General features: G+C 42.9%; 1 protein-coding gene across 15 annotated transcripts in view; it reads right to left on the bottom strand.

Annotated features, from left to right (window-relative positions):
* The window catches only part of LOC138835113 (protein FAM114A2-like), a 52,189-nt gene extending 26,433 nt beyond the window's left edge, over window positions 1-25,756 (bottom strand). For 6 of the 15 annotated variants that reach the window (XR_011374442.1, XM_070033778.1, XM_070033777.1 and 3 more), the window contains exons 1-5: window positions 17,515-20,061; window positions 11,261-11,340; window positions 10,100-10,565; window positions 8,442-8,584; window positions 2,760-2,955 (exon numbers count right to left, since the gene is read on the bottom strand). Coding sequence is in view for 14 of the 15 variants with exons in the window: in XM_070033778.1 (XP_069889879.1) it covers window positions 2,760-2,879 (120 nt within the window). In the remaining variant the exon portion in view is untranslated. Of the gene's footprint in view, window positions 1-2,759; window positions 2,956-8,441; window positions 8,585-10,099; window positions 10,566-11,260; window positions 11,341-11,812; window positions 11,881-17,514; window positions 20,062-20,512; window positions 20,667-25,527 lie in introns of those variants that run through there. The other 9 variants (XM_070033780.1, XM_070033779.1, XM_070033783.1 and 6 more) reach the window with 9 other exon arrangements.
* Between the last annotated feature and the right edge of the window lie 1,889 nt (window positions 25,757-27,645).

The raw sequence follows: 27,645 nt of genomic DNA, 5'->3' as shown, positions 1-27,645 counted from the left end.
AAGATTGGACAAAAGGGATTGCATGAAATTGCAGAGCTTCTTGCATGGCAAAGGACATAGTTAGCAAGATCAATAGAAAGCCCATGGATGGGGAGAAGTACTTCACTAGCCATACAACAGACAAGGGTCTCATATCTAAAATATACCTGGAACTCAAAAAATCAAATCCTCCAAAAATAAATCCTCAAAGAAACAACTACCCAATAAATAAGTGGGTTAAAGACTTAAAGAGAAACTTCTCTGAAGAGGAAATAAGAATGGCCAATAGACACATCAAGAAATGCTCAACCACCCTAGCCATAAAAAAATGGCAAATCAAAACAACATTGAGATACCACCTCACCCCAGTTAGAATGGCTAGAATCAAGAACTCTAATAACAACAGATGCTGGAGGGGATATGTACAGAACCCTACTGCATTTTAGTGGGAGTGTAAACTTGTTCAACCACTTTGGAAAGTAGTATAGAGGTTCCTCAAAAGACTACATAGAGCTCCCCTATTACCCAGCAATCCTATTTTTGGACATATACCCAAATGATCACAAACAAGACCATCCTAAAGCTATCAGCACAACTATGTTTACTGCAGCATTATTTACCATAGCTAAGATATGGAACCAACTCAGATGCCCCTCAGTAGATCAAGAAAATGCAAAAAAGAAAATAGAAAAAAGGCTAGAATGTACCTCAGCTCAATGGCAAAACCTTGTCTAGCTAGTGCAACAACGTGGGTTCAATGCCCAGTTATCAAAAAACAAAAGGCAGAAAAACAATCAAACAAACAAAGAACAAAAGGCAAAAAAATAGCCCTAAATGAACAAAAATACTTTTTGGTCCTGACAGATTTAAATTCACCTAGCCCTGGTTGCCAAACAAAGTGCTAAGCAATTCTTATATTCAACATATATGACGATATAATTTTAATACATAGAAGTCCTTGAAATTACTTCAGAGGCAGAGTAGAGGGATATGAGCAGTTCCAAGACACAGATCTCTAACTGGCAGCTGGATTCACAAGACAACACACCACACCAGTAGAATGTCCCCATGTCCTTAGTATCAAAATTGCACAAGCTAGCTACTGAATCCAAAGTATCCTAGGACTTAATGTTTCCATATATAGACCTCCAGCATGTTTGACTTCAGCTGAAATCTCACTGGAACTAGGGATCCCAAGGGAAGTCTCTGCCTTTTCAATGATATTTGAAGTATCTTGTCCTAAAGAAAAATCAAAATGTGTTGCTCTTTATTACCCAAACTAAACAAACTAAATTTCAAAAATGTAATATCAAAGTCCATGTGTCTAAAATCATGATAGCTATAAGACAGTTTATTTTTAACAATTAGGGTTATTAATCCTTGGAAATATCTCCTTAGTATAACATTTTTTATACAAAAACTCTGATACAACATCACTAAAGAACAGACATTTATAGCAATTCCTAGACTTCATTCTAATAAGAAAATGCTAACAATTCTACATGCGATGTCTATCATCTATCTCATGATCACTTGTCTTCAAACAATAAATCCCTTGAACAAATGTAGAAGGAGATTTATTAACAAAGTCCCTTGTAACAATGTAAACGAACACAGACAGTCATGAAGTGACTGATGATCTTACACACAGTGGCTAATGTAGCTGAGCCTGAGGAGAGCAAGGACTTGTTCCAGGTGCCCCAATATCCCCATCTGGCCTGGGATATATCTTTGGAAAGTTTCCTACTGTCCCAGTAAATGATCGGGGGAGGGAAGACACTAGAAAGTATGAAAGGGCTGGGAAGGTGGCTCAGTGGTAGAGCGCTTGCCTTGCATGCCTGAGGCCCTGGGTTCGATTCCTCAGCACCACATAAGCAAAAAGGAAAAAACTGGAAGTGGCGCTGTGGCTCAAGTGGTAGACCGCTAGCCTTGAGCTGAAGAGCTGAGGGACAGCGCCCAGGCCCAAGAGTTCAGGCCCCACGACCGGACCCAAAAAAAAAAAAAAAAAAAAGAAAGTATGAAAAATTAGAGAGCAATAGTATAATATACGTAAGTTATCTAATTATTAGCCAAAGTATGGGGAACCAAATAATATTTGCTTAATGCACTGCTTGACTGACAGACACTTGCATGTTTTCATCATGTAGGCACCATGCAGCAAAGGTAATTACTGCTGATGGCATTTATAGAACTGAAAAACTATTATTTATGGTTGTAAAAACAAGTAAAGAAGTTCAATCCTAAATTAGCATTGAGCTCGAGTCTCTTAACCCCAACTTCTTTTTCCTTGTACCAGGGCCTCACACGTTTGGTTTGCTTGCTCGTGACTGGCACTCTACCACTTGAGCCATACCTCTAGTGTAGCATTTTGCTGAAATTTAGTTGGAAATTGAATCTGCATTTCATCTGGACCTAAGCATCCTCAGGAGCTAGGATTACTGGTGTGAGCCAGGGGTACCAGGTTAACCCCAATATTTTTAAATCCCAATATTTTATAGAGATTCTAGCTGGGCACCAGAGGCTCACACCTGTTTTCCTAGCTACTCAGGAGGCTGAGTATCTGAGATCTGAAGATCACAGTTCAAAGCCAGCCCAGGCAGGAAAGTTCATGAGACTCTTATCTCCAATAAACCATTAGAAAACCAGAAGTGGTGCTGTGGTTTAAGTGGTAGAGTGCTCACCTTAAGTTGAAAAGCACAGGGACAGCGCCCAAGCGCAGAGCTCAAAGCCCCATGACCCACAAAAAAATAGAGATTCTAGTCAGTGGCTGTCTGTAATACCTGAAAAGGGAGAACTTCTGAAGTCTCAGGGTCCCTGGAAGACCCAACATCTGGTCTTTTCAACTGGGCACTACAGCTTCCATTAACTTTCTTGATTGGCATGTTGGTCAACAGATTCATTAGTCTTCACAGACTCAGAATTCTCCACTGACTCCCAGTTTCCATCTTCAGTTATCACTGGAGTCTCAAGGATCATCTTTATCAGAAAGCCCAAGGGAAAAAAGTGATTGAGGTCAGCTTTTTTAGTATACATTATTTGTCTAAATCTTTTGACACTTTCACAGAGTCACAGGCAGGAACATTAGTAAATTAATACAGACAAGATCCCACAGATCTTCCCCCACGTTCTCCTAATAACAGCTTCCATAACTGAAGCATAATTCATTGTGGCAGAATCCACCAATCTTCAGATTTCAACAGATTTCAACTGAAACTCTTTCACTTCAAGAAGTATAGATGAAATTACATAGCATGCCACTTGTTAAGAATTTTTTACACAGCATTTAAGTCCCTCCAGACCAACTTCTATTGTATTAAGACTTTTTTTATTGTTTCTGAATAGTCCATGCTATAAATGTACTTTGGGACTATCACAGAAATAAGATGATTCAGAAACCTTATGTATAGGTGTTTATGGGAACCAAAGCTTTCTCTTGGGCTACTCAGTTTAGTTTTAAATGTTACTGTTAGGCTGGGCATGTGCCTTAGCAGTAGAAAGCTTGCCTAGCATGCATGAAGCCCTGGGTTTGATTCCTCAGTAACATATGAACAGAAACTGGCACTGTGGGTCAAGTGGTAGAGCACTAGACTTGAGCAAAATGCTCAGGGATAGTGCCATGGCACTGAGCTCAATCCACAGTACTGTCTCAAAACAAGGTATTTTTCTATTCTTTTCCCAAGTAAACTATCACTTCATTTTCCTAGTGGCAATGTATGAATAATCAAGTTCCCCTGAATTCTGATCAACCTTGTGTTGTCACTATTTTGATTGAACCATTCAAATAGGTATGTAGTGGTACCTCACTGAGCCTTTTAAATTGCATTCCTCTAATGGCTGGGACAAAGGCATCCTTTTATGTGCTTATTTGCTGAATATATATTCTTCAGTGAAACATTTATTTGTATCTTTTGGTCATTATCCAATCATTGTGTTTTGGTTTTTATCATTATGTACTACAGAGACTTGAGAACACTGTTTATTAGAGATTTAATTCCTCTACTATATGGCTTGCAAATATTTCACGCTAGTTTATAGTTTATCTTTTTCCTTTCTTCCTAGAGTCTTTCCCTGAGCAAGTTTTTCATTGTGAGGAGGTTCATTATCTATTTTCCCTTTTACTGACTATCCTTTAAAATCTTTAGTAATCACTTCCTACTAAAACTCTTCCAGAGATTTAATCTATCCAAAAATATTTCTGTCAGAACAGTTTTTTAGGGTTTTGTTTCCTATTTATGTGGTGGCCCTAGGGAACAAAAGATGTCCCTAATCCTTTTGCTTTTGTTTTTTAGATAGGGTTTCCCAAACTTGTCTAGGCAAGCCTCAGACCATGAATTTCTTACCTCTGCCTCTCAAGTACCTGAGATTACAGGCATACACTACCATGCTTGCTATCTCTGAAACACTAACTTTTTGTTTGGTCTGCTCTTAAACCTTAATCCTCCTATCTCCTTCTCTGGAGTGTCTAGGATTATAAGTATAAAACACTATTCTGGGCCTTTTGCTATTATTAAAAATATTCATCATAAATATACCAAAATTCTGTTAGTATTGGAACATTTGATGTGACAAAAGAGATGACGATTGACTTATATTTTACACTTACTTTTTTTTTTACAGTGCTAGTGATAGAACTTAAGACCCCACACATACCAGGGAAGAGCTCCACCATTTGGCTATATCCATTGAATTCCTACTTTAACATTTTTTTTGCCAGTCCTGGAACTGGAACTCAAGGCCTAGGCACTGTCCTGGAGCTTTGTTTGCTCAAGGCTAGCACTCTAACCCTTGAGAGACAGCCTCACTTCTGGATTTTTCTGTGTATGTAGTATTGAGGAACTGAACAACGGGCTTCATGCATGGTAGGCAAGCACTATTACTAAACCACATTCCCTGCACCTCAGATCAACTTTTAAGCAACAATTCAATTACCCAATCTAATTCCTTCCAGAAGAAGAGAAGGAGAATCAAATACCATGAGAGAATAAATGTATTTCCTCCTCTTTCCTTCACTCTTCTCTTGTGCTCTCTCTCTTTCTCTTTCACCCTCCTTCACCCATACACACAGGTATGTATAAACTATTTTATAGAGAGATGGATTACATGTAGGAAAGAGCCAATATATGACAACAAATGTTTCAAACAGATTTAAAAAACTTATTAACAACTAAGGCAGAAAGACCAGCACACTACTATAATTAAGATACATACCAAAAATGCTAACAGAAAGGAAAACACCCATTTGAATCAGGAGACATGATTCATACACAAAGAACCAAACACAAGTCTAGAGCTTGGAGTGTCAAATCTAGCCTAGAGATGTTTTTAATTTATCTATATAGTGCCTAAACTTTTAAATGAGTTCCATGTTTAAAAACCAGTCTTCATACAAAAGTGCAAGTGTCCAATTTCCCTTGAAAACTGAAAGATCTAGCAACAAAGGCTATATAGTGACTGGTTAATAACTACTTCATGCCAAATAGCTACTGGTCCTTTTAGGCAATGCTCCTGCACCTCAAAATTGGCACTCGAATTCAATTCACTCATTTATGTTAACTGATTAGCCCTATAGTCATCTGCAAATACCTGCCATGAGACATACATCAGACTGTGACAGGTGAAAATGCCAGAGAGAGTGTTCAAAGGTATAAAAACAATCCATGAGAAAGCTCAAAGGTATACATGATACCAGTTGCCTGGAGCCATTAAAATACCAGAGAGAAAAAGAATCACGAGGCATGAAATCAGAAGGCAACTTTAAGATACCTTGGAGCTAAGCTGTAGGTGTGTGTGTGTGTGTGTGTGTGTGTGTGTGTGTGTGTTTGTGTGTGTGTGTGTGTGTTGTATACTATGTGTAATGCATGCACTATATGTAATACAAAATATATCATTGTAGAAATGTAATTCATTTAACTTCATATGATATTAAGACATACTCTGAAATAGGAAACAATGGAAATCTCTATACTTTGGTCATCACCATCTAAATTTGAATCTACATGATTAAAAATCATTTAGAGGGGCTGGCCAGGTGGCTCAGTGGTACAGTACTTGCCTTGCATGCATGAGGCCCTGGGTTCAATTCCTCAGTACCACGTAAGCAGAAAAAGCCCGAAGTGGCACTGTGGTTCAAGTGGTAGAGTGCTAGCCCTAAGCTGAAGACTTGAGGGACAGCACCCAAGACCAGAGTTCAGGCCCCAGGACCAACCAAAAAAGAAAATAAAAGATCATCTAGAATGTGTTAGGATGGAAGACAAAGAGTTTATATTGTTTATACTGTTAATATTATTAGTAGAAGGAATGTAGATACTCTACTCTCAATAAATTCATCATCTCTCAGCAAACATAAATAAATAACAGGTAGGTGAAAGTGCAATTGCATTATTTAATGGTTTCCTAAGTTTTCTGGGTATTTTATGATGAATTGGAAAAGAGAAATATGCCAGTAAATTAAGAAAAAATAAGCCAAAAGGATTCATATTTTTAAGGAACCAAAATGCATATGCTTTGTGTCTCTCACTCCTACCATCAGGCTGCCTTTTCCCTCCTTTACCCTTCTCAGCAATCAAGGCTTACCAGCAACTTGCTCCTGCCAACCTCAACTTGGGGAGTACCATGCACCCAGCCAGCACATAGCCACTCCTGATGCCTACAAAGTGTGCTCCCAATGCCTGGGAAATACTTCCCCCTGTGGGGTGGGTCTGGCCAGGTATACTTCTGGGTCCGGGTTTTTCTTTGGTCTGAAGTGGCTGGGCTCTGGTTCATTGAGTTTGGGCACCAACTGGGTGGTTTAAAGTTTGGCTGACCATAGTCACTGGAGTGATGTCAGCTGGGAAAAGGAGACTGGGGGTGTCCATCTGCATTTGTGTTTTTGAAGATCTGACCCTCCAACAGGTACTGAGCGCTAAGTAGCCTCCCAACTATCCCGAGGTCAGGGATTACCCAAGCCACTGATTGGCAAGGCCCAAATGGGCAGAACAGGGCTGTCCAGGCCAGTAGCAAAGTGTTTGCAAGGACGTTTAGTTATATGAATTGGGCAGGAGAAGGTGAGGGAGGACTAACTAGCAAATGCAAAGGCCTTAACAAATTTTAATAATCCAAGAAAAGAAAAACAAAAAAATGCTGCAAAAAAACGGGTCAAGGGGATTGTAATGTGGCTTAGTGATAGAGGCTTTCCTGGCATGCATGAAGCCCTGGGTTCAATCCCTCAGTACCACATCCACAGAAAAGGCCAGAAGTGATGCTGTGGCTCAAATTGTAGAGCACTAATCTTGAGCAAAAGAAGCACAACGTCAGTGCCCAGATGCTGAGTTTAAGCCCTAGGACTGGCACAAAAAAATGAGGGGGAGGAGGTTTGCAAAAAGGAGGTCTGGGACTTGAACACCTGGCTCGTCGAGCTTATGAGATGGGATAAAGTTGTTTCTCTCTCTCTCTCTCTCTCTCTCTCTCTCTCTCTCTCTCTCTCTCTCTCTCTCTCTCTCTCTCTCTCTCTCTGTGTGTGTGTGTGTGTGTGTGTGTGTGCGTGGTTAATTGGAGATGAATCTCAGATTTTCTGGCCCCCAAAACATTAGACTCCTGAGTAGCTAGGATTACAGGCATTAGCCACCTATGCCCAGCTCAGGATAGTTTTAACTCTTAATATGGAACTTAATGGGAAAAGGCAGTAGGTTTCTAAGCAGACTAGTAAGATGCTTTGATTTGTGGTTTTTAAGATGAGTCCCCCTTCCCTCATTAAAAAAGATGCATCTCATTATTTATCCTTCAGTAGTGTAAATGTGTGAAGTCTGGAGTTGTGGAGCTAGAAAGGTATAAGTTTATAAATATAAGGAAAATGGAACTTTTCAGAGGTAAAGAGATTGGATTTTTTTTTTTTGGCAGTCTTGAGGCTTGAACTCTGGGGCTGGGCACTGTCCCTGAGCAATTCAGCTCAAGGCTAGCACTCTACCATTTGAGCTACAGCGCCACTTGCGGTTTTCTGGTGGTTTATTGGAGATAAGAGTTTTACAGGTTTTCCTGCCAGGGCTGGCTTTGAACCCTGATTCTTGGATCTCAGCTTCTTGAGTAGCTAGGATTACAGGCATGAGCCACCGGCACCTGGAGAGAATTGGATTATGTAAAAATCCAAACATGTGGCTGGGTATCAAACACAGTGGTTAGATGTCTAGCCTAGCATGTGCTAGGAGAGAAAGGAAGCAGAGAGAAAGAAGAAAAGAAGAACAAGAATAAGGGAGACAGGAGAGAAAAAAAGAGAATCTATGTTTTCTACTGCTTCAGTGGTTTCAGTAGAGCCATCATTCTAAATAAACCTTCCCCAGATAAGTCTCCGATTTGTCTGCCTGGGCTGGCTTCAAATCTGGATCCTCAGATCTCAACTTCCTTAGGTAGTTATAATCGTAGGCTTGAGCCACTCTAGCTCTGGCCTCTTAACCTTCTGTTTTATCTAGTAGCTGCTAATTTCCTCTTACCTCATTTCTGGGGCTTGAACCCAAGGCCTGGGCATTGCTCTTGAGCTTTTTTGTTCTAACCTAGGGCCTAGCCACTTGAACCACAGCTCCACTTCCAGATTTTTTTTGGTGTTTCACTGAAGATGAGTGTCACAGGTGAAAATCTATTTAAAGAGAACAGTAAAAACAATGTAGTTAAACAATTGTGTCAGAACAGGAGCTCAAAGGATCATACTTTGAAGAAAAGGTGCTGGATTCATGGACACAGACTATGACTTTCACCGTCCTTAGATTTAACATAGTAGTAGATACACAGAGACACTAAATAAATGCTGCTTGATACCAGTTCCATTTTGTGTTGCTTATATTAAACCTAACTCACTTTGTGAATGTCAGTTTGGAAGGAAACTATCTTGCAGAAAAGCTTATAGGCAAATCTCCAACATCAGGCTAGGTTCTCAAACAGAACTTGAGGCACTTCACAAGCTGGGCCATTTAGAGATGAGGCAGAAGATCTTGCTGGAATACCAACCTGGCCCATGTCCATCTCAAGCAAAGCATCTGGTTCCCATCTGTTTCCTAAGCTAAACCTGCACAGAGATACTCTTTGAAGAAAATCTCTTTACAATTGAACTATAGACTCATGTTATTTGCCAATTATCATGTAAGAAACAATGGCCTCATCCTGAAAAATACTGGCAAGGATCACCTTAAGTAGATGACCAAAGATACATCCAGGCAATGAGACACCAGAAATTGATATGACATAACTGAGCTTTCTCATTCAGTTATAAAATTGGGCACAAACAAACAAGGAAACCAATATATGCCTAGCTGGGTTCCAGTGGCTCACCCATGGAATTCTAGCCAATAAGGAGGCTCAGATCTGAGGATGTTGGTCCAAAGCCAGCCCAGAGAGAAAAGTCTGTGACATTCATATCTTCAGTGAACACCAGAAAACTGGAAGTGGGTGCTGTAGCTCCAAGTGGTAGAGTGATAGCCTATAACTAGCTCAAAGAGAGCACCCAGGCCCCGAGTTCAAGCCCCAGGACCAGCCAAAGTAAAAAAACACCCACCCAAGTCACACTGGGAGGCTTCCCACAGGATCAGTAGCTGCCCTTTTCAAAAGTGTCAAGCTCATACTAAAGAAAAGACAGTGGAAATGTCACAGACTGGAGGAGGCAGAGGAGGTCTGACAGATCAAGGGAAAGCAGGATCCTGGATGGATCCTGAGTGGGAGTGCCAGTTCTGAGGCTTGAACTCAAGACCTGGACACTGTCTCTTAGCTGTTTTGCTCAAGGCTGGCACTCTACCACTTGAGCCACCACTTTACTTCAGGCTTTTTGATGGTTTGTTGGAGAGAAGAGGCTCACAGACTTTCCTGCCCAAGCTAGCTTTGAAACTTAATCCTAAAATCTCAGCCTGCTGATGAGTTAGGATTACAAGTGCCAGCTATATTTTCTGTTTTATCTTGCAATAAAAATAAAAAGATTGGGGGGGAGGGGGGAGGCTGGGAAGGGATGTGAAGGGTAAACAAAGGAGGAGGCTGCAATGCTTGGTAAGAAATGTATGCATTATCCTGCCCACGTAATTGTAACTCCTCTGTACAGTATGTTCACAAATAAAATTAAATTAAATTAAAAAAAATAAAATAAAAAGATTGTTTTCAAAATACATACTTGGGAGGGAACAAGGGAGAGGCTCTGCTAGTACTGTTGACTCTAGCCGTTTTTGTCTTATGCTACAGCTGCAGGGCAGGCCACATGGGCAGGGTGTGGTTCAGGCACAGGCTCAGCCTGCCTAGAACAAGGAGGTAAAAATGAGGTGTACATAGTTCTGACAATAGCTAGTGGTCTTGTTTGGCCTTCTAGTGTAGAGAGCAGAAGGAAATAAAATGAGGAAATAATAGTTGAGGGCACAGTATGTAATCTCATTATGCCATGACAAGATATTTGTTCTTAACCTGTCAAGCAAAAGAGAAAAGGTATATGTTTCTCATCAAGGATAGATACCACCTCAGTGGTCACTTCTCAGTCCTCTTTGCAAACAAATCCCAATTTTGTCTCATCATCCATTCTGTTGGTTTCTGTGTTTACATGGGATGTCTGGTGCTGCAACAGCCAACTTGGGATGATGAGCTTTAGCCTGTGGAGAATATACCCAGTATGGTCAATTCAAAAGATGGTAGGAATATAAATATAAGAAGACAGACTAGGTGCCAGTGGCTCAGGCCTGTAATCCTATCTACTCAGGAAGCTGAGATCTGAGGATCATGGTTCAAAGCCAGCCCAGGCAGGAAAACCTGCGAAACTCTTATCTCCAATAAACCACCAGAAAATCAGAAGTGGCCCTGTGGCTAAAGTGGTAGAGTGCTAGCCTTGAGCTGAGTTGCTCAGGGACAAAGCCCAGGCCCAGAGTTCAAGCCCCATGGCTCACAAAACAAAAGACAAAAAAAGAAGACAGTACTGAGCCACTGAATTAATGAATTCTACCGTCTCCCTTGTGCTATGGTTATTATTTTTTTCTTTTTTTTTCCAGGGCTGAGGACTGAACCCAGGGCCTTGCACACGTGCCAGGCGTGCGCCCTTCCCCTGGATAACCCCCCAGCCCCACTGTGGTTATTATTATGTGAAATAATAAATCTTCCTCTCACTGAAATGAGTTAGGCCTTCTATAATTACACCTAAAAGCAACCAAAATTATGCTTGAGTCCTAAGGGAAAATAAAAGGCATCTAGAAGTAATACAAGAAAAAAAATATAGGTGAAAAATAAAAATAAAGGCTAAAATGCATTAGGTGCATAGGGCTCTGAAAAATCTCCCAGGCCTGAAGAAACTCACCTGGAGTTTCAGAAGCCAGCTCCAATTTACATTTAACCATCTAAGTCTAGTTGCTATCAAGTTCTTATAGGCAGTGATCCCTGAGAAGAGGAAGAAAAATGAAAGGGAAATAAAATTAAACAACTGCCAGTGGAGAAACCAGCTTTACATGATCAATTTCCTTCCAGGGAATCTCTATTTGTCTGAAGAGAATTTCTTCATCAGATCCCTGGCCCCAAGTCAGAGACAGGTATATGAGGAGGAGACAGGACAGGGCAGCCTAAGATGGACAGTGACTCATCTGGAATGGAAGAAAGAGCTAGCATGTGGCAGAGACTGAGCCCAAAGCTAAGCCTGACTCGATCCAGAACCTTCCCAATGCACTGTCATGCCAGAAATGAAAGCCAAGCTGCAAAGCCACCAAGAGCTGCTTCTAAGCCATTCTGAAAAGTGCCCACATTCACCCAGGCGTCTCACCAGAGACCCCAGGTATAGTCCAGCAGAGCACTTGAAAGCAGAAACCCAAGAAGCAAAGCAGGTGGCCTGCATCCAAATTCAAGAAATGTAACTCACTCAATTGTCACTGTGGCCAGGCCTGAGATTTCCAGTCAGTCCCCTACACTCTAGCCTGAGGACAGTACCTATTAGGATGAGACCATATAATAAGACACGGATGAAGGCCCTGTCTGACTGCCACTGCCATTAAGAACAGCATTATAGATGGGTGCCCATGGCGCATGCCTGTAATCCTAATCAGGATGCTGAGATCTGAGGACCATGCTTTGAAGCCATCCTAGGCAGAAAAGTCAATGAGGTTCCTTATCTCCAATAAAGCAACAAAAAAGCCAGAAGTGGAGCTATGACTCAAGTAGCAGAGTGCTAACCTTGAGCAAAAAGCTGAGGGACAACTTCTAGGATGGTGGTGTGGGGAAAGACTAATACCACAAGCCCCTTTAGGACAGGTGCTCTCACTTATGCCCATTTCCTTCAGAGCATTGCATAGCCCTCACCTTACTGACTTGCCTCTCCCTGTTTTAACACAGGATATTCACTTGGCCAGTCTATCTTGCAGCATCCCTAGCAAAGCAGCTTTTTCTCTGGGGTTTAACCAAGGAGCCAATACTGTCTGTGATTGGTTAACTGTGCACAGTCCAGAATCAATGATACCTGGGGTCCATCTGGCTTGGCCATCTACTGTTGTAGCTTACAGCATATTGTTCAACACTTCTGTTTTCTTATAATAGTTCTTGCTCATGGGTCCTAACGGTCACAATAGAATAACTAATAGGGTTACTTGTGTACACACACACACACACACCACTGCAACAGTACTACAAGGGAAACAAGGCAACTCAACAGGGAGCTTCAGGATTCAAACATCTACCACATCCTAAGTATTTCCTGTTCCTTCTTAAGTAATTATTAATATTATTCCTATTTTGGTGCAAGTACTGGAGAGTGAACTCAGAGCTGGGACACTGAGCCCCACTCAACTGGGGACTGAACTATCCCTAAGCTTTTTTGTTTTTGTTTTTTGTTTTGGGTCTGGTCATGGGGCCTGAACTCTGGGCCTGTGCACTGTCCCTTAGCTCTTCAGATCAAGGCTAGCACTCTACCACTTGAGCCACAGCACCACTTCTGGCTTTTTTTTTTATTACTTATGTGGTGCTGAGGAATGGAACTAGGGCCTCATGCATGCAAGACAAGCGCTCTACCACTGAGCCACCTTCCTAGCCCTTCCTTAAGCTTTTTCTGCTCGAGGCTAGTGCTATACCATTTGAGCCATACCTCCAGTTCTGGCTTTTTGCAGGTTAATTGGAGATAAAGAGCCTCACAGACTTTTCTTTCCAGGTTGGCTTCAAACCAGGACCCTCAGATCTCAGACTCTTGAATTGCTAGGATTACAGTGGTGAGCCACCCGCACCTGGGTACAATCTGTTTTTTTAATGTTTTTTTGAATGTTTTTTATATCTATTAGATATGGAGATTAGGAATCTCTGCTGCTCTCTTTTTTTCTTAGCTGTATTTTCTTTTTCTTAGCCCCTTCCTTAAATGATTCTTTATTTTTTATTTATTTATTTATTTTTATTTATTTATTTTTTGGTCAGGGGTCCTGAACTCTGAGCTTGGGCACTATCCCGCAGCTCTTCAGCTCAAGGCAAGTGCTCTACTGCTTGAGTCACAGTGCCACTTCTGGGTTTCTAGTGGTTTATTGGAGATGAGAGCATCATGGACTTTCCTTCCTGGGCTGGCTTTGAACCATGATCCTCAGATCTCAGCCTCCTGAGTAGCTAGGATTACAGGTATGAGCCACTGGCGCCCAGCCCTTAAACAATTGATTCCCTATCTGGTAAGAGGAACAATGATTTCACCTCCTAATGAGTAGGTTGTCACAGATAGCAGTCTGTGAGCATGAGACCTGTCATATAATAACTACTTACTGAAACAGGCATGACCTGTAAGGGCAGAAAGAAAAGGAGCTAATGAAGGGGACTCCAGGAGGACAAGGCAGCTCTTCTCTGATAACACTAAGAGCTCCCAGAGGTCAGGGATAGTATCCTCAGATCTATGACCCCACATGGACAATAGGCTGATTCTCTACATATCTGATGTCACAGCAATCTTAGTACCAAGAGTGGCTCCTTTGTGCCAGGACAGGAAGGAAGGAAGAGGACAGGGGGGCCCATAGACAGGCAGCTCCTGAAACAGATCACCAGGTGACAAAATGAAGACAAGAGTATAATCAGGAGACCATCACATCCTCTGCAAGCTTCTCCACCAGAGGCCAGCAGCAGAGGAAGACAGACAGCCCACTGTGGGTGAACATGAGCACCACACTGGGAAGGCCCAGAATGGTGAACCAAAGAAATATAGGAAGGGGAGAGCTTTGGAGATGTATATCAGCTCTGACTTTTACCAATCTTGAGATTGCTCCTCATGGTCCTCAATTTCCTTATCTGTACAAGGTGGAAAATTATCATCTTGATCAAATACAAGGACAGGGGAGCCCTTGTTCCAAAGAGAGACATAAATGGTAGTCATGTTATGGAGATTTTTTTTCTGAAGGTAAAAACTAACCTCCTAGCCAGATACTAGTGGCTAATACCTGAAATCCTAGCTACTCAGGAGGCTAAGATCTGAGGATCATGGTTTTCAGCCAGCTCAGAAAGAAAGGTAAGTCTTTGAGACACATAGCTCCAAATAACCACCAAAAAGCCAGATGTGGAGCTGGGACTCAAGTGGTAGAACACCAGCCTTGAGGAAAAACAAACAAAAAACAAACAAACAAAATCTCCTGGCCTTGCATTTAAGACCTAGCCCTGCATTCAAGCCCTAGGATCCGCAAGAAGGAAAAAAGGAGGAAAAAAAAAAACTCTCCTCAAACAAGAATACAAGCTAAGAGGTTTTCAGCTGAATGCAACTAAAATAAAAATGGGAGAGCCCGTTGTTTCCTGAGGATGACTATTTATGAGGCCAATTTCATTTTCAAGTGCTAATGAGTCCCCAAAGCAGACCCATGTACAGCCTGGAGTCCAGAAGAGTGGGAAGACACCCAACCCAAACTTTGTGGAAGCTCCAAGGACACTTGTGGCGCTCAATCAGAGTGTAATGATCAGAGCAATAATCTAAATAATGAACAAGATAAAGTGTGGTGGAGGGGAGGAGAGAGAAGATACAGGTGGAAAGGAATAGTACTTAAGTTTTTTGTATTTCCTCAAGACAAACTTCTGTCTGGAATAGATTAATTCCATCTATATATTAATGTGGATTACTAATTAATGAGTTAAAAATGCTTTCAACACAAGAAGTGCTAAGAAAATGCTTAAAAATAATGAGTCTCTGGGTATGTCTCCAAAAGAAATATGCTAGCTTCTGTAATTTTCTCTCTCTCTTGTAACATTTAAAATGTTATGGTTTGCCAGGCATTGGTGGCTCCTGCCTGTAATCCCAGCTACTCAGGAGGCTGAGATCTGAGAACCGAGGTTCAAAGCCATCCCAGGAAGGAAAGTCCGTGTGACTACTATCTCCAATAAACCACTAGAAAACCAGAAGTGGCACTGTGGCTCAAGCAGTAGATTTCTCGCCTTGAGCTGAAGAGCACAAGGACAGTGTCCCAGCCCAGAGTTCAAGCCCCACAACCAACCAAAAAAAAATATTATGGTTTGAAGGAAATGGAAGGGAATCATGGAAATTCATTTAAAGCACAAAATCAGGAAATTGGAAAGCCTGGTCAGGTAACTAACTTCCTTGAAGTCCTATGAACACTATCAATGCACATTCCCCAGTGCGCTGAGAGCGCTGTTGCACACATCTGAGCTGCAGTTCATTCTTGGGATACTTGAGCACAGATGATGTCTTGAGTGTCTTCATAGCCCTGCCACACAACACTTTACCAGGTGCACAGCAAACAGTCAATAATATGTTACATCACCAGGTCTTCTCAAAAGAGATGGGCATGCCTAACTATGCAGGAAGCTGAGATCTAAGGATAGAAGTTCAAATCCAACACAAACAGAAACATCAAAGAGACCCTTACCTCTAATTCATCAGCAAAACCCTAAATTGGAGGTATGGCTTAAGTGGTAGAGTACCAGCCTTGAATGAAAAAGCTAAAGGACAGCACCCAGGCATTGAGTTTAAGCTCTAGTACTGACACAGAAAGAGATAGATTGGGAGGTGGGGGGGGGAGTAAAGTTTAAAAAAGGAAGAAAAAGATTTTTGGCATTGGAGAACTATGAAGGCCCACGGACTAGGTGATCAAGGTCAAATTGACAGTGAAAATACATCAACTTTGTGCTAAGAATGGCATTTACTTCTCTGGTTTTCTCCTCCCAAATCCATGAACTTCAATCTAAAATCAAAAACACATGAGATGAATCCCAACAGATTCTAAAGCATGTCTGACTAGGGCTCCTCAAAACCATCCAAGCTGCCCCCAAACAAGGGCAGTGTCAGAAGCTGTCACAGCCAAGAGGAGCCCAAGAAGCCATAGCAACTCAATGTGAAGAGGTTTCCTGGAAGGATTTTACAGAAGTAGAAACAAGCCTGAGAAGACCCAGAGCCCAGCTAAAGTCTCACAGACACAGTAGGAACCCCAACCTTCCCTCATATCCACTTGGTGAAAAGATTCTCACTGACAAGCTGATGATGCTTTCTTTACATGTACAGTGACAAGACCTTTGTAAATTTGTCACTGAAATGCAATGCTCAGAAGTGGTGCTGTGGCTCAAGAGGTAGAGCGCTGACCTTAAGTTGAAGAGCACAGGGACAGCGCTCAGGCAAAGAGTTTAAGCCTCACGACCACCACCAAAACAACAAAAAAACAACTAATAATCCTAAAATGCAATTCTCCTTCTCTGGAAACCCCAACTTCTCTTGAACACAAGTCCTGTATAATTTGGCACTGAAGCACCTCATGGACCTCAGAGCATCATGTAGCGAGAGTCAAAACTGAGGCCCAAAGTGGGAGCCAGTGTTTTCCCAATTTCTAGTTTAGGATCTGGTGCTCTACTTGGGCTGATGCTTCAACACTGGCCAGATCCAAAACTCTCCCTTCTATCCTGCACACACCAAGAACCAGTTTAGGACTCTGGGATAAATTCAAAGACCAGCTTCTGGTCTTTGCTACCATTGTGGCTGGTGTGGTGCAAGGACATATGTGTGGAAAGTGGTTTGGTATTTAGCTACATGTCCTTTTGCCATGGGACACTATGCCAGAGCCACACAGAAAGTCCATCCCTGGCAGGGTAAGGATCCAGACATAAACACACAGCTTTCAAGGGGCTAGGAAGGTGGCTCAGTAATAGAGTGCTTGCCTCACATGCATGAGAACTTGGGTTCAATTCCTCAGCACCACATAAACAGAAAAAGCTGGAAGCAGCAAGTGGTAGAGTGCTGGCCTTGAGCTGAAGAGCTAAGGGATAGCACCCAGGTCCAGGGTTCAAATACCAAGACTGGAAAAAAAACACAAAAACAAACAACCACCACCACAACAAACAAAAACAGCTTCCAACTAGGGTGTGTGGAAAAGGCAAAGTTCTGCAGGCTGGCGAGGTGGCTGCATTTCCTTCCCCTGTGTGGGCCCCATCCATCAGCCTCCCTGAGGGATCTCAGCTACTTGTAGGGCACATTTTCTAAATGTGAACCTGTTTTTCTTATGAGAATCAAAGTGCTCCAACTAACTGCAAGATCATAAATACTCAAAAGTGACTGTTAATAGCAGTGGCAGTTTGCAAAATACCAAATGGCAGCAAGAAGTGGATATCATAACTTACCTTCTTTGCTTTCCCATGTTCACAGAGGTGTTATGCAGGGTGTTTTTTTTTTTCCTGGTGGTTCTCTTTTTTGTTTTGTTTTTTAGTGATGAGATCTTCTTTCAAGTAGGTTCACAGGGGCTCCCTGGGACTTCAGGCAGTACCTTGAAAATTACTTAACAGATACTAAAAAGAAAACCAAAGAAGCCTACAATTCCAAGCCTAAAAGCTAATTTTAAAAATATGCCTAATATCCCAATGCTAGTGGCTCATACCTGTAATCCTAGCTACTCAGGAGGCTAAGATCATTAAATTATGGTTCATGGCCAATGCAGGCAGGAAAATCTATGAGACTCTTATCTCTAATTAACTAGAAAGAAATGTAGGAAGTAGAGGTAAAGCTTTCGTGGTATAGCACCAGCCCTGCATGAAAGAAGCTAAGTTTACCATTCTTTTACACATGAAAAAAATCAGGTCCCAAAAGGTCATTTGTCCAGGCCACTCAGCTACAGGACAAATTGGGAGATGTGAACAGAAGGTATCTAACTTTAGAACTCAGGGCTTGGCTCTCACCCTGCTACATTCCCAGTCAAAGCAGACCAGAGAAGGATGGAGGACCTCAGCAAAAACCATCCCTGTGGCCATGTATTGTGGTACTCAGGAAACAGAGGCAAGAAGAACACTAAGAGTATGAGGTAAACATGGGCTACATGGACAGATCCTGTCTTAGAAAAACAATCCTTGTGCACAGGAGCAGCCTAGGGACTATGTGAGTATCACATTATGGGAACCTGTCATTATTAGCTCAATGAACAAAAGGATAAACTTTTAGAAAATAGCCAAGATCCCTATATGAAATGGTGGACATAGAGGCCTAGTTTTGCCACCCACTGTCTTTTTGGCCTTTGTTCCTTTATCACTTAAATGGTGCAAATACCACCTTCTCATTGTTAAGACAATTTTGGTGAGCTCACATATGTGAAAAGTTCTTTGAAAAACACAAAGTGCTGTATAAATTGTGTTATTAATGAAAATCTCTAAAAATTGAGTCAAGTTGCTAAAATTCATTCTCTCAGATCCCTTTTCCAGAGGCAGAAAGTGAGGGGAAAAGAGATGAAAATAACTTGCCTAAAGTTCCAACATTGAGAAGGAATGTCACATACATGGCAGGAGGTCTGGAGTGTCATTTGTTCTTCCTGCCCTCCAGTCCATCCTGTTTACCAATGCACACACACATGCAAATACACACACACACACACACTCCCCTCTTTAGCAAACAAAGGTGCTGGGCAAGTAATTGCTAGGCCTCAGAAGGAGGACACTAGCACTTCTAGTGTCACTGCTGTGACCTTTGACCAAGAGGAGAACTTTCAGCACTAGAACAGAGCTTCTCCCATACAGATAACATTGGGGAGAGCAGAGGGTCAGCAGCCCAGTACTACTGCCAACAGTAAGGAAATAACTCCAAGTTCCTCGTACTTGCAGAATCCTACACACTAGACCATTTTCCTCGGTCCTCATCTCCTCTATTTTCTGACATTCAGTAACATTGTAGAAGGATAAGTTACAGAATCCTACAATCAGGGTTCATAGGAACTCAGATCCTAAGGATTGCCTACTCTAACTCCTCCCATCTGGCATTCCAATTTCCTCCAGTTTCAACTTTGAATTCTTCCAAGGATGGGGAGCTCACTACTTCAGGACCAGCTGACACTCCCCCACACTTACCGAGATTCCATGATAGAGCAAGCACACAATGTAGCAGGGATGAGGCACATGAACCTTCCTCAGGACTAGCCACAGGGTAGAGGGGCCCAGTACAAAGTGACAACACAGCACCTTTTGTTCAAATATTAATACTTTCCAGATAGCAACAGGAGAAGGTTAAACTAAGAATAAGCCTTTTTCTGCGTCAGCCCTAGAAATTGAACTCAGGGCCTGGCACTGCCCTGGAACTTATTTTGCTCTAGGCTAGCACCCTACCATTGAACCATAGCACCACTTCTAGTGTTTTGTTGTTGTTGGTTGTGGGGCTTGAACTCTGGGCCTGGGCACTATCCCTCAGCTCTTCCGCTCAAGGCAAGCACTCTACCATTTAAGCTACTGTGCCACTTCTGGTTTTCCAGTGGCTTACTGGAGATAGGAGTCTCATGGCCTCTCCTGTCCAGGCTCACTTTGAACCTTGATCCTCAGATGCAGCCTCCTGAGTAGGTAGGATTACAAGTGTGAGCCACCAGCACTTGGCCACTTCCAGCTTTTCCTTGGCTAACTGGAAATAAATGTCTCATGGACTTTCCTGCCTGGGCTGGCTTCAAAACAATGATCTTCAGATCTCAGTCTCCTCAACAGCTAAGATTACAGGCATGAGAGACTAGCGCCCACCCTAATTACAAGCCTCTGTGCCTCTGCATTGCTTCTGATATTAAATTCAGTGGGCCTGAATTCATCTATTGGCTAATACTACTAGTCATTTACTTAGTTGAGGTAATGATATCAATTTCTGGGGCATAAATAAGTTAACTATTTAGGAATCTTAGAATTCAGAGTAAACACCATTTTTGTGCCTCAATGTGCAATGAGGGGATGGGAAGGTGGCTCAGTGGTAGAGTGCTGGTTTTGCATGCATAAGGCCCTGGGTTTGATCCTCAGCACCACATAAGAGAAAAAGCCAAAAGGGGCACTGTGGCTCAAATGGCAGAGCACTAGCCTTGAGATGAAGATCTGAGGGATAAGGAGATGTGAGGGGAGGGATGGGAGGGGAAAAACAAAGGAGGAGGCAACAATACTTGATAAGAAATGTACTTATTACCTTGCTCATGTAATTCTAACCCCTCTGTACGGTATTTTCACAATAAAAAATTATTTAAAAAAAAAAAAAAAAAAGCAGAGGGATAGTGCCCAGGCCCAGAATTCAGGTTCCATGTCCAAAAAAAAAAAAAAAAAAGTGCACTGAAATGCATGCTAAAGTTACACACTTAGGTACAGAAAGAGTTTGAGGAGTAAGTAATCTGTACATCACCTCATTCAAAGCTGCAGACTGCTCTTCAGCTGCTGGCTCCTGACACCTCTGCAGACCATGAAGGCACCAGGCAAGAAGAATCACAGCCATCACTGAGGCTGGAGCCAGTTTTGTGGGATCCAGTGTTGAGTTGCTGGAAGGCAGGGAGAGGCTCCTTAAAAAATATGAAATTAAGGCACTGTCAGAATACATCAGTAGCCGGGCGCTGGTGGCTCACGCCTGTAATCCTAGCTACTCAGGAGGCTGAGATCTGAGGATCGCGGTTCAAAGCCAGCCCGGGCAGGAGAGACCGTGAGACTCCTATCTCCAATAAAACCACCAGAAAACCGGAAGTGGCGCTGTAGCTCAAGTGGTAGAGCGCTCGCCTTGAGCTGAAGAGCTAAGGGACAGCGCCCAGGCCCAGAGTTCAGGCCCCACGACCGACAAAAAAAAAAAAAGAATACATCAGTAAGTGATGACATGTCACCCCATCTGGACTGTCCCATTGCAAGATCCCCAGCACCACCGAAGAGGAGGATCCACCAATATATCAGATGGCCAACTGTTAAGAGATTCTCAGAGTGGAAGGAAGGGGGCTCAGGCCTATGGTGAATATGACACTGGCCACCACCCAAACTCAGTGTGTTAAAAGTTATGGATTAGATTGAATTGGTAAAGAAAGTAGAGCTAGATTGGTACTGGTGACTCACACCTGTCATCCAAGCTAGTCAGGAGGCTGAAGGCTGACAATCATGATTTAAAGGCAGTTTCTTCAGAAAAGTCCATGAGCCTCTTATCTCCAATGAAACAGAAAAAAAGCTGGAAGTGCAGGTGTGGCTCAAGTGGGAGAACATCAGCCTTGAGAAAAAAAGCTTGGTTGACAAAGTGATGCCTGGAGTTCTAGTCTCAACTCCTGAAGGGGAAAAAAAGGAAGGAAGGAAATGGGAAGGGGAGAGGGGGCAAGGGGATGAGGGAAGAGGAGGGAAAGAAGGAAGGAAGGAAGGAAGGGAGGAAGGGAGGAAGGGAGGAAGGGAGGAAGGGAGGAAGGGAGGAAGGGAGGAAGGGAGGAAGGGAAGAAGGGAGGAAGGGAGGAAGGGAGGAAGGGAGGAAGGGAAGAAGGGAGGGAGTGAGGGAAGAGGAATCCAGGACACAAGAACTATCCTGGGATATGGAAGGGGCTAGTGTGGATATGAGACATTGAAGAGTTAAAAGTGGCTTCGTTTAGAAGCAGTAACCCTTCTGCTGCTCATATTAACCTTGGGCCCACCTGAATTTCAGAAACCGTCTTGTTTGTGCTGAAACTGCTAAACCATAGATTACTTGAACAAAGCTACTTTGAAGTCAGGCCCCACTTTGTACTATAGCTGGCCTTGGGTCCCCACAAACTTCAGGAGATGACCAAGCTGGCCCAAGATAAACAGACCCTGTGAACAAACCCAGACCACCAATTATCCCAGCTACAGCTTATCAGAACCCAACTAGCCAGGAAACTCCCTGCTAAGCTTTAACTGCTCTGGAATGCCCTTTAAGACCCAGCCAGTTTGATAACTCCCTACAACCCCTTATTGCCTTGGAATGCCCTGCTGACACCTCTTGTTGCCTTAAATTTGTCAGTCTGTGATTTCTTTTTTTTCTTCTCCTTTTATCCCTTTGTAGTTTTTGCCTTTATAAACACTGTGAAATTTCAGCTCGGGGCTTCCTCCTAAGTTCTGCTGAGTCAGTGTGTGGGACAAAGCCGGAGCTGCAGCCCACCTGAATAAAGCCTTGCTTTTGAAGTGATCTTCTTGGTGGGGGTCCTGCAACAGGCGTACAACCACATGAGTTTGAGTTCCAGCCAAGCCTGGGTGGGAGAAGCTACTCTGCCTGCAACCTTTTTCTCACCAATGCCCCAAGCACTATTGCTTCTCCATATATTTGCTTATACTTGCTTTCTCTAGTTCTGAAGACAGAAATCAAACCCAACTCAGCTTAGCACCTGCTAGCTAGGAGCTTCAATTGTATTCTCCCCAATGTATCCTGGGGAGTATTTCCATCAGGTCTTGCCATTCTGGTCCACTGTAACAGCCCAGCCTTGATGCCTAGCCCTGAGGGCAGAGATGGGGGAACACCCTGACATCTTGATTGTCCTTTTCAGAAACATGGCAGGCACTTGACCAGTCACAGATTGATGAGTGACTGCTACACAATGCCAGAGGTGAAGAAGGGCTGGGGTACAAAGACTGACTGGAGTAGCATTCTGAAAAAGCCATAATCTCTGGGAAGTAGAAGTGTGGCTCCAGTAGGAGAGAACTAGTAATGTGCAAAAAGCTAAGTGGGAAGCCCTGAGTTCAAGCCCCAGTACCAGCACCAATCAATCAATGAGAAAAGAGCTACAATGTGCTCTCAGTGCCATTGGTGATGTGCAGGATAACCCAGCACCAGGGCTTTGGTGCCACACACTGTCTCTAAAAAGCCAGCAGAGATAGCAGACACCATGTCCTTTTTGCTGAGCTTCCTGTAACACAGACTCTTGCAGGAGCAGCCTAAATTCATTTCTTTTTCATTTCCTTGGAACACCACTGCTGCTAAACTAGGACAAATCCTAGAACAGGCCACCCACCTGCCCACCCACCTGTAAGGCAACATGGATTTAACCTGACACCAGGAGATCTCATCTGAGAGCATCCAATTATCAAAGCCAATTATCAAAGCCAAAAAAAGTTAAAAAAAAAAAAAAAAAAAGCCCAGGACACAAAGGATAAATCTGGAGTGAAGATGTGCTCCTTCTTGCCAGGCCCAAAGAAACATAGGTCCCATGGTTTCCTTACTTACAATAACTAGTATATGTCAGGGACAAGCAGAAAAGGTCAAAAGCTATGTACATATGACCAAATAAGATGATGTCAAGCGAAATGAACCCCAAGATAGGGACACAAGTTTTGTCTTTTTCTTTCTTGCTATGGTTTCTAACATATTTATAATGTACCATGTGATTTTTTTTTTGTTTCTTTGTATGTTCTTCCCCCAAGGTATACCCCCTGTTTTCACTGTATTTGATGTCAATGCCCTGTATCTTGTATATACAGTTTTCTAATTTGGGGAGGGAAAGGGAAAAAACAAAATATTTAAATAGGGATACAGGTTGATCCATTGTAACAATGAGATGTACAAGACACTATGTTGAAAAATGAACTTTACAATTTAGGCATGGGTAGGGGGTGTGGGGGTTATGGAGCGTATTTGTGGAGGTGGGAAGGAAGGGATGGTAGGGGAAAAGCAAAAGAGGAGGCAGCAATGCTTGATAAGAAATGTACGCATTACCTTACTCATGTAACTCAACCCCTCTGTACAGCATTTGTACAATAAAAAATGTATTAAAAAAAAGATGTGCTCCTTCTCATCAATAATGCTCTTAAGCATTTAGGTGTTTTCATATCTATTACTTCAACTATTCTTATAAAATTTTCCTGAAAATACTCCAAATTATAGAGCTCAGAGATAATTGTCCTCATTTTACAGATAAGGGCATTGAGGTTCAGAAAGGCTCAGAAAGTGGGCTGGTGCAGGGTTCAAGTAGTAGAGCAACTGAATAGTAAGCAGCAGGCTCTGACTTCAAATGCTAGTACAACCAAAAAAGAGACAGAGGAAGGAAGGCATGGAGGGAAGGGGAGGGAAGGAGGGAAGGGGTCAGGGCTGACATGAAAGGAGGGTAATGAATGATCCCACACTCTAACCACTCTACAATATTCTCTATTCTGCATTCTAAAGAAGTTTGAAAGAGGGGCTGGGAAGATGGCTCAGTGGTAGAGTGCTTGCCTTGCATGCCTGAGGCCCTGGGTTCGATTCCTCAGCACCACATAAGCAAAAAGAAAAAAGCCAGAAGTGGTGCTGTGGCTCAAGTGGTAGAGTGCTAGCCTTGAGCTGAAGAGCTGAGGGACAGCGCCCAGGCCCAGAGTTCAGGCCCCACAACCGGACCCAAAAAAAAAAGAAGTTTGAAAGAATGGTTTGATAGTACCTACTACAGTTTCAACTGTCAAGGGCCTTTGTTTGCTAGGCTGGTACTCTACCAAAGACTGGTACACTACCTCTTGAACCATACTTCCAATACTGCCTTTTCCTGTTTTTTTCAAGACAGGAGTCTATTCACATCTTTTTTTAAAAAAAATTGATACTGGTACTTGGGCTTGGACTTAAGGCCTTGTGCTCTCACTTGTCATTTTTCCTCAACTCTGCTGTTCTTGAACCACACCTCCACTTCTGGCTTTTTAATAGTTAAACAGAGAGAAAAGTCTCACAGATTTTTCTGCCTGGGCTGGTTTCACACTGTGATCCTCAGATCTCAGCCTCCACATTAGCTAAGATTATAGGCATGAGCTACCAATGTCCACCTTTTATCTATTTTTCTAGAGCAGCTCCAGGGACTCCTTGAGATTTATCTGCCAAGTAAGAAAGTTTTATTCCTAGGAAAATTCTGTCCCCATGTTCTCAGAGCCTGTCACTACCTCCCCCACAGCCTATGGGAACCTTGTCCCAGACTCCCTATGTTAGCAAAATGAGCTCCCTCCCCATAGTTTAATACACTCCTTTTCCTCTCCACAGCTGAGCATGCTCCCTTCTTAGGCAACACTAGGCCCATTTAAAAACACAGTAAATAATCAGCCTCCACAAACTTAAGATGGCATTTCTCTGGAGCAGCTACAACCATATAAGGCAACAAGAGCCCCTTAGTGTGACCTTCAGGTCTGGGCAGATGCAGGGCCTCTTATCTATTATTTGGACAGCAGCCTAGTCTGCCATGATGAAGCCCCTGGCCCTCACCAGGGTCACTACCTCCTAGTCACTTGTATCACCTCTTAATCCTCCTAGGTTATACAGGTCACCTCAGAAAATACCAGATGATTCTTCTCACTGCTACCCTGTGAGAAGGGGTCTTGCCAGCCCCCCTCCCAGCAATAAACCTACCTTTGTTCTCTGTACCTACCTGTCTCGTGGTTCTCTGACAAAGTGCAAATACTGCTCTTTTTACCTAAAAATCATTTACCATCCCTCTAAATTACCTATACTCCCCAACTCCATGGTGCAGAGCATAGGTGAAGTGATTTCTGTTTTTAAATCTCACTGGATTGTGGGTTGATCACCTCCTATGGTTCTTCCAACTACAAAATAGGATGAATATATCTTTGTCTCCAGTTGGTTGATCTCAGCAGACTTAAACCTTTGGAAAGAAAAAGGGTTTCTCTTCACCTTATGTGCTTTTCAGAGACCACTTACTATCAGTCTGTTTAGTTCCTTAACAGTATTCTTAATTGTTGGGTGCCAGTGGTTCACACCTGGAATCCTAGCTACTCAGGAGGCTGAGATGTGAGGATGGCAGTTTGAAAACAACCTGAGACGTCTGTGAGACCTTACCTCCAATTAACCACCAAAAGTCAGAAATAGAGATGGGCCTCAAATGGTAGAGCATCAACCTTTAAGCAGAACTAAGCAAAAATACTCTGGCTCTGTGATCACACCCCAGTACTGGCACAAAACAACAACAACAAAAAGTCCGCAGCTGGGCGCTGGTGGCTCACGCCTGTAATCCTAGCTACTCAGGAGGCTGAGATCTGAGGATCGTGGTTCAAAGCCAGCCCGGGCAGGAGAGACCGTGAGACTCCTATCTCCAATAAAACCACCAGAAAACCGGAAGTGGTGCTGTAGCTAAAGTGGTAGAGCGCTTGCTTTGAGCTGAAGAGCTGAGGGACAGCGCCCAGGCCCAGAGTTCAAGCCCCACGACCGACAAAAAAAAACAAAAAACAAAAAGTCCACAGTTCCAATAACCACTGTCATATTTATTAATTTGCTTGTTTACCACCTAGGTGTCTCTTCCACAAGAATGTAAGGCACATATCTTGCTGGTTACATAGTTGGTACAACAATAAATGTACTGAATGAATGAATGAATGAATGAATGAATGAATGAATGACTCGATCCATCAAACAACCAATGAATCAATCTTATTTGCATTTGACCACTGTCTAAAGCCCACAATATCTCAATTGCAATAACCAAATTAGGTACAATAGTCAAATAACCTCATGAAGTAGGATAGATAATAGCTTTCTATTTTTCTTCAGCATAAAAATAAAATTAGTGCACAGAAATGGAGGGACAAAGGATGAACAAAAAGCAATGGTAAGCCTGACACCAGTGGTTCACACCTGTAAGCCTAGCTATTCAGAAGGCTGAGATCTGAGGATCACGTTTCAAAGCCAGCCCGGCCAGAAAAGTCCATGAGACTCTGATCTCCAATAAACCATTAGAAAACTGGAAGTGGTGCTGTGGCTCTAGCTGCAGAATGCTTGCCTTTATCTGAAGAGCACAGGGATAGCGCCCAGGTCCAGAGTTCAAGCCTCACACCGACAAAAAATAAATAAATAAATAAAACAGAGGAGAAAGCTGCAAATACATGAAGGCAGGAGCCAGCTCCTCCCTAGAGCCTCCCTCTGCTACCATCCATTCTGCTTTCCACTTTTTCAGACCTCTCTAAGAAGTCTGTCTCCCTTCTCATGATCAGTCATGGAGCAGAGCATAACTTTTCTGGCAGATGTAAACTTCTAGAGTGTACATCAGGGGCTGCACCTTGGATCCCTTGTGCCATTCATGATGTCAAGCACACAACAGGCTCTCAAATGGCCTCCAATTCTGTCACACTCCTCCCCTGAAGAGCTGGAGTCTGGTTCTCTTCCTGTACAGAGGCAGCATTTCAGATATTATTTCTAACTTAATGAATAGAGCTTCTGCCCCGGCCCGCGGGGTCGGTCAACAAGGGCTCGAAGAGGAACTGACCTGAATGAGAGACAAACCAGACACGAGGAAGGAGACCAAGACAGGGTTCTGATCAAGGTCTCAAACTTTATTTTTTACACAGCAGTATATATAGCACGCTGAGCAGGGTAATTAGCATCAGCAGGTCAATAGGGTTGCTAGGCACCAAAACTGCAAAGTATATCTTGCAAAAGGTCATAGGTGGGGAATCTTCAGAAGGTGCCAATCAATGTTGTCATAGGTAAGTTTTAAGGCTTAGTGGCTCTTCTTTTTTTGGGTCCAGTCGTGGGGCCTGAACTCTGGGCCTGGGCGCTGTCCCTTAGCTCTTCATCTCAAGGCTAGTGCTCTACCACTTGAGCCACAGCGC

The sequence above is a fragment of the Dipodomys merriami genome, unplaced genomic scaffold, assembly GCF_024711535.1.
Source record: "Dipodomys merriami isolate MVZ:Mamm:240054 unplaced genomic scaffold, mDipMer1.0.p SCAF_2290, whole genome shotgun sequence".
In the NCBI taxonomy this organism is placed as follows: domain Eukaryota; kingdom Metazoa; phylum Chordata; class Mammalia; order Rodentia; family Heteromyidae; genus Dipodomys; species Dipodomys merriami.
Note: the sequence above shows the minus strand (reverse complement) of the source record. Positions and strands in the feature narration are given on the sequence as shown.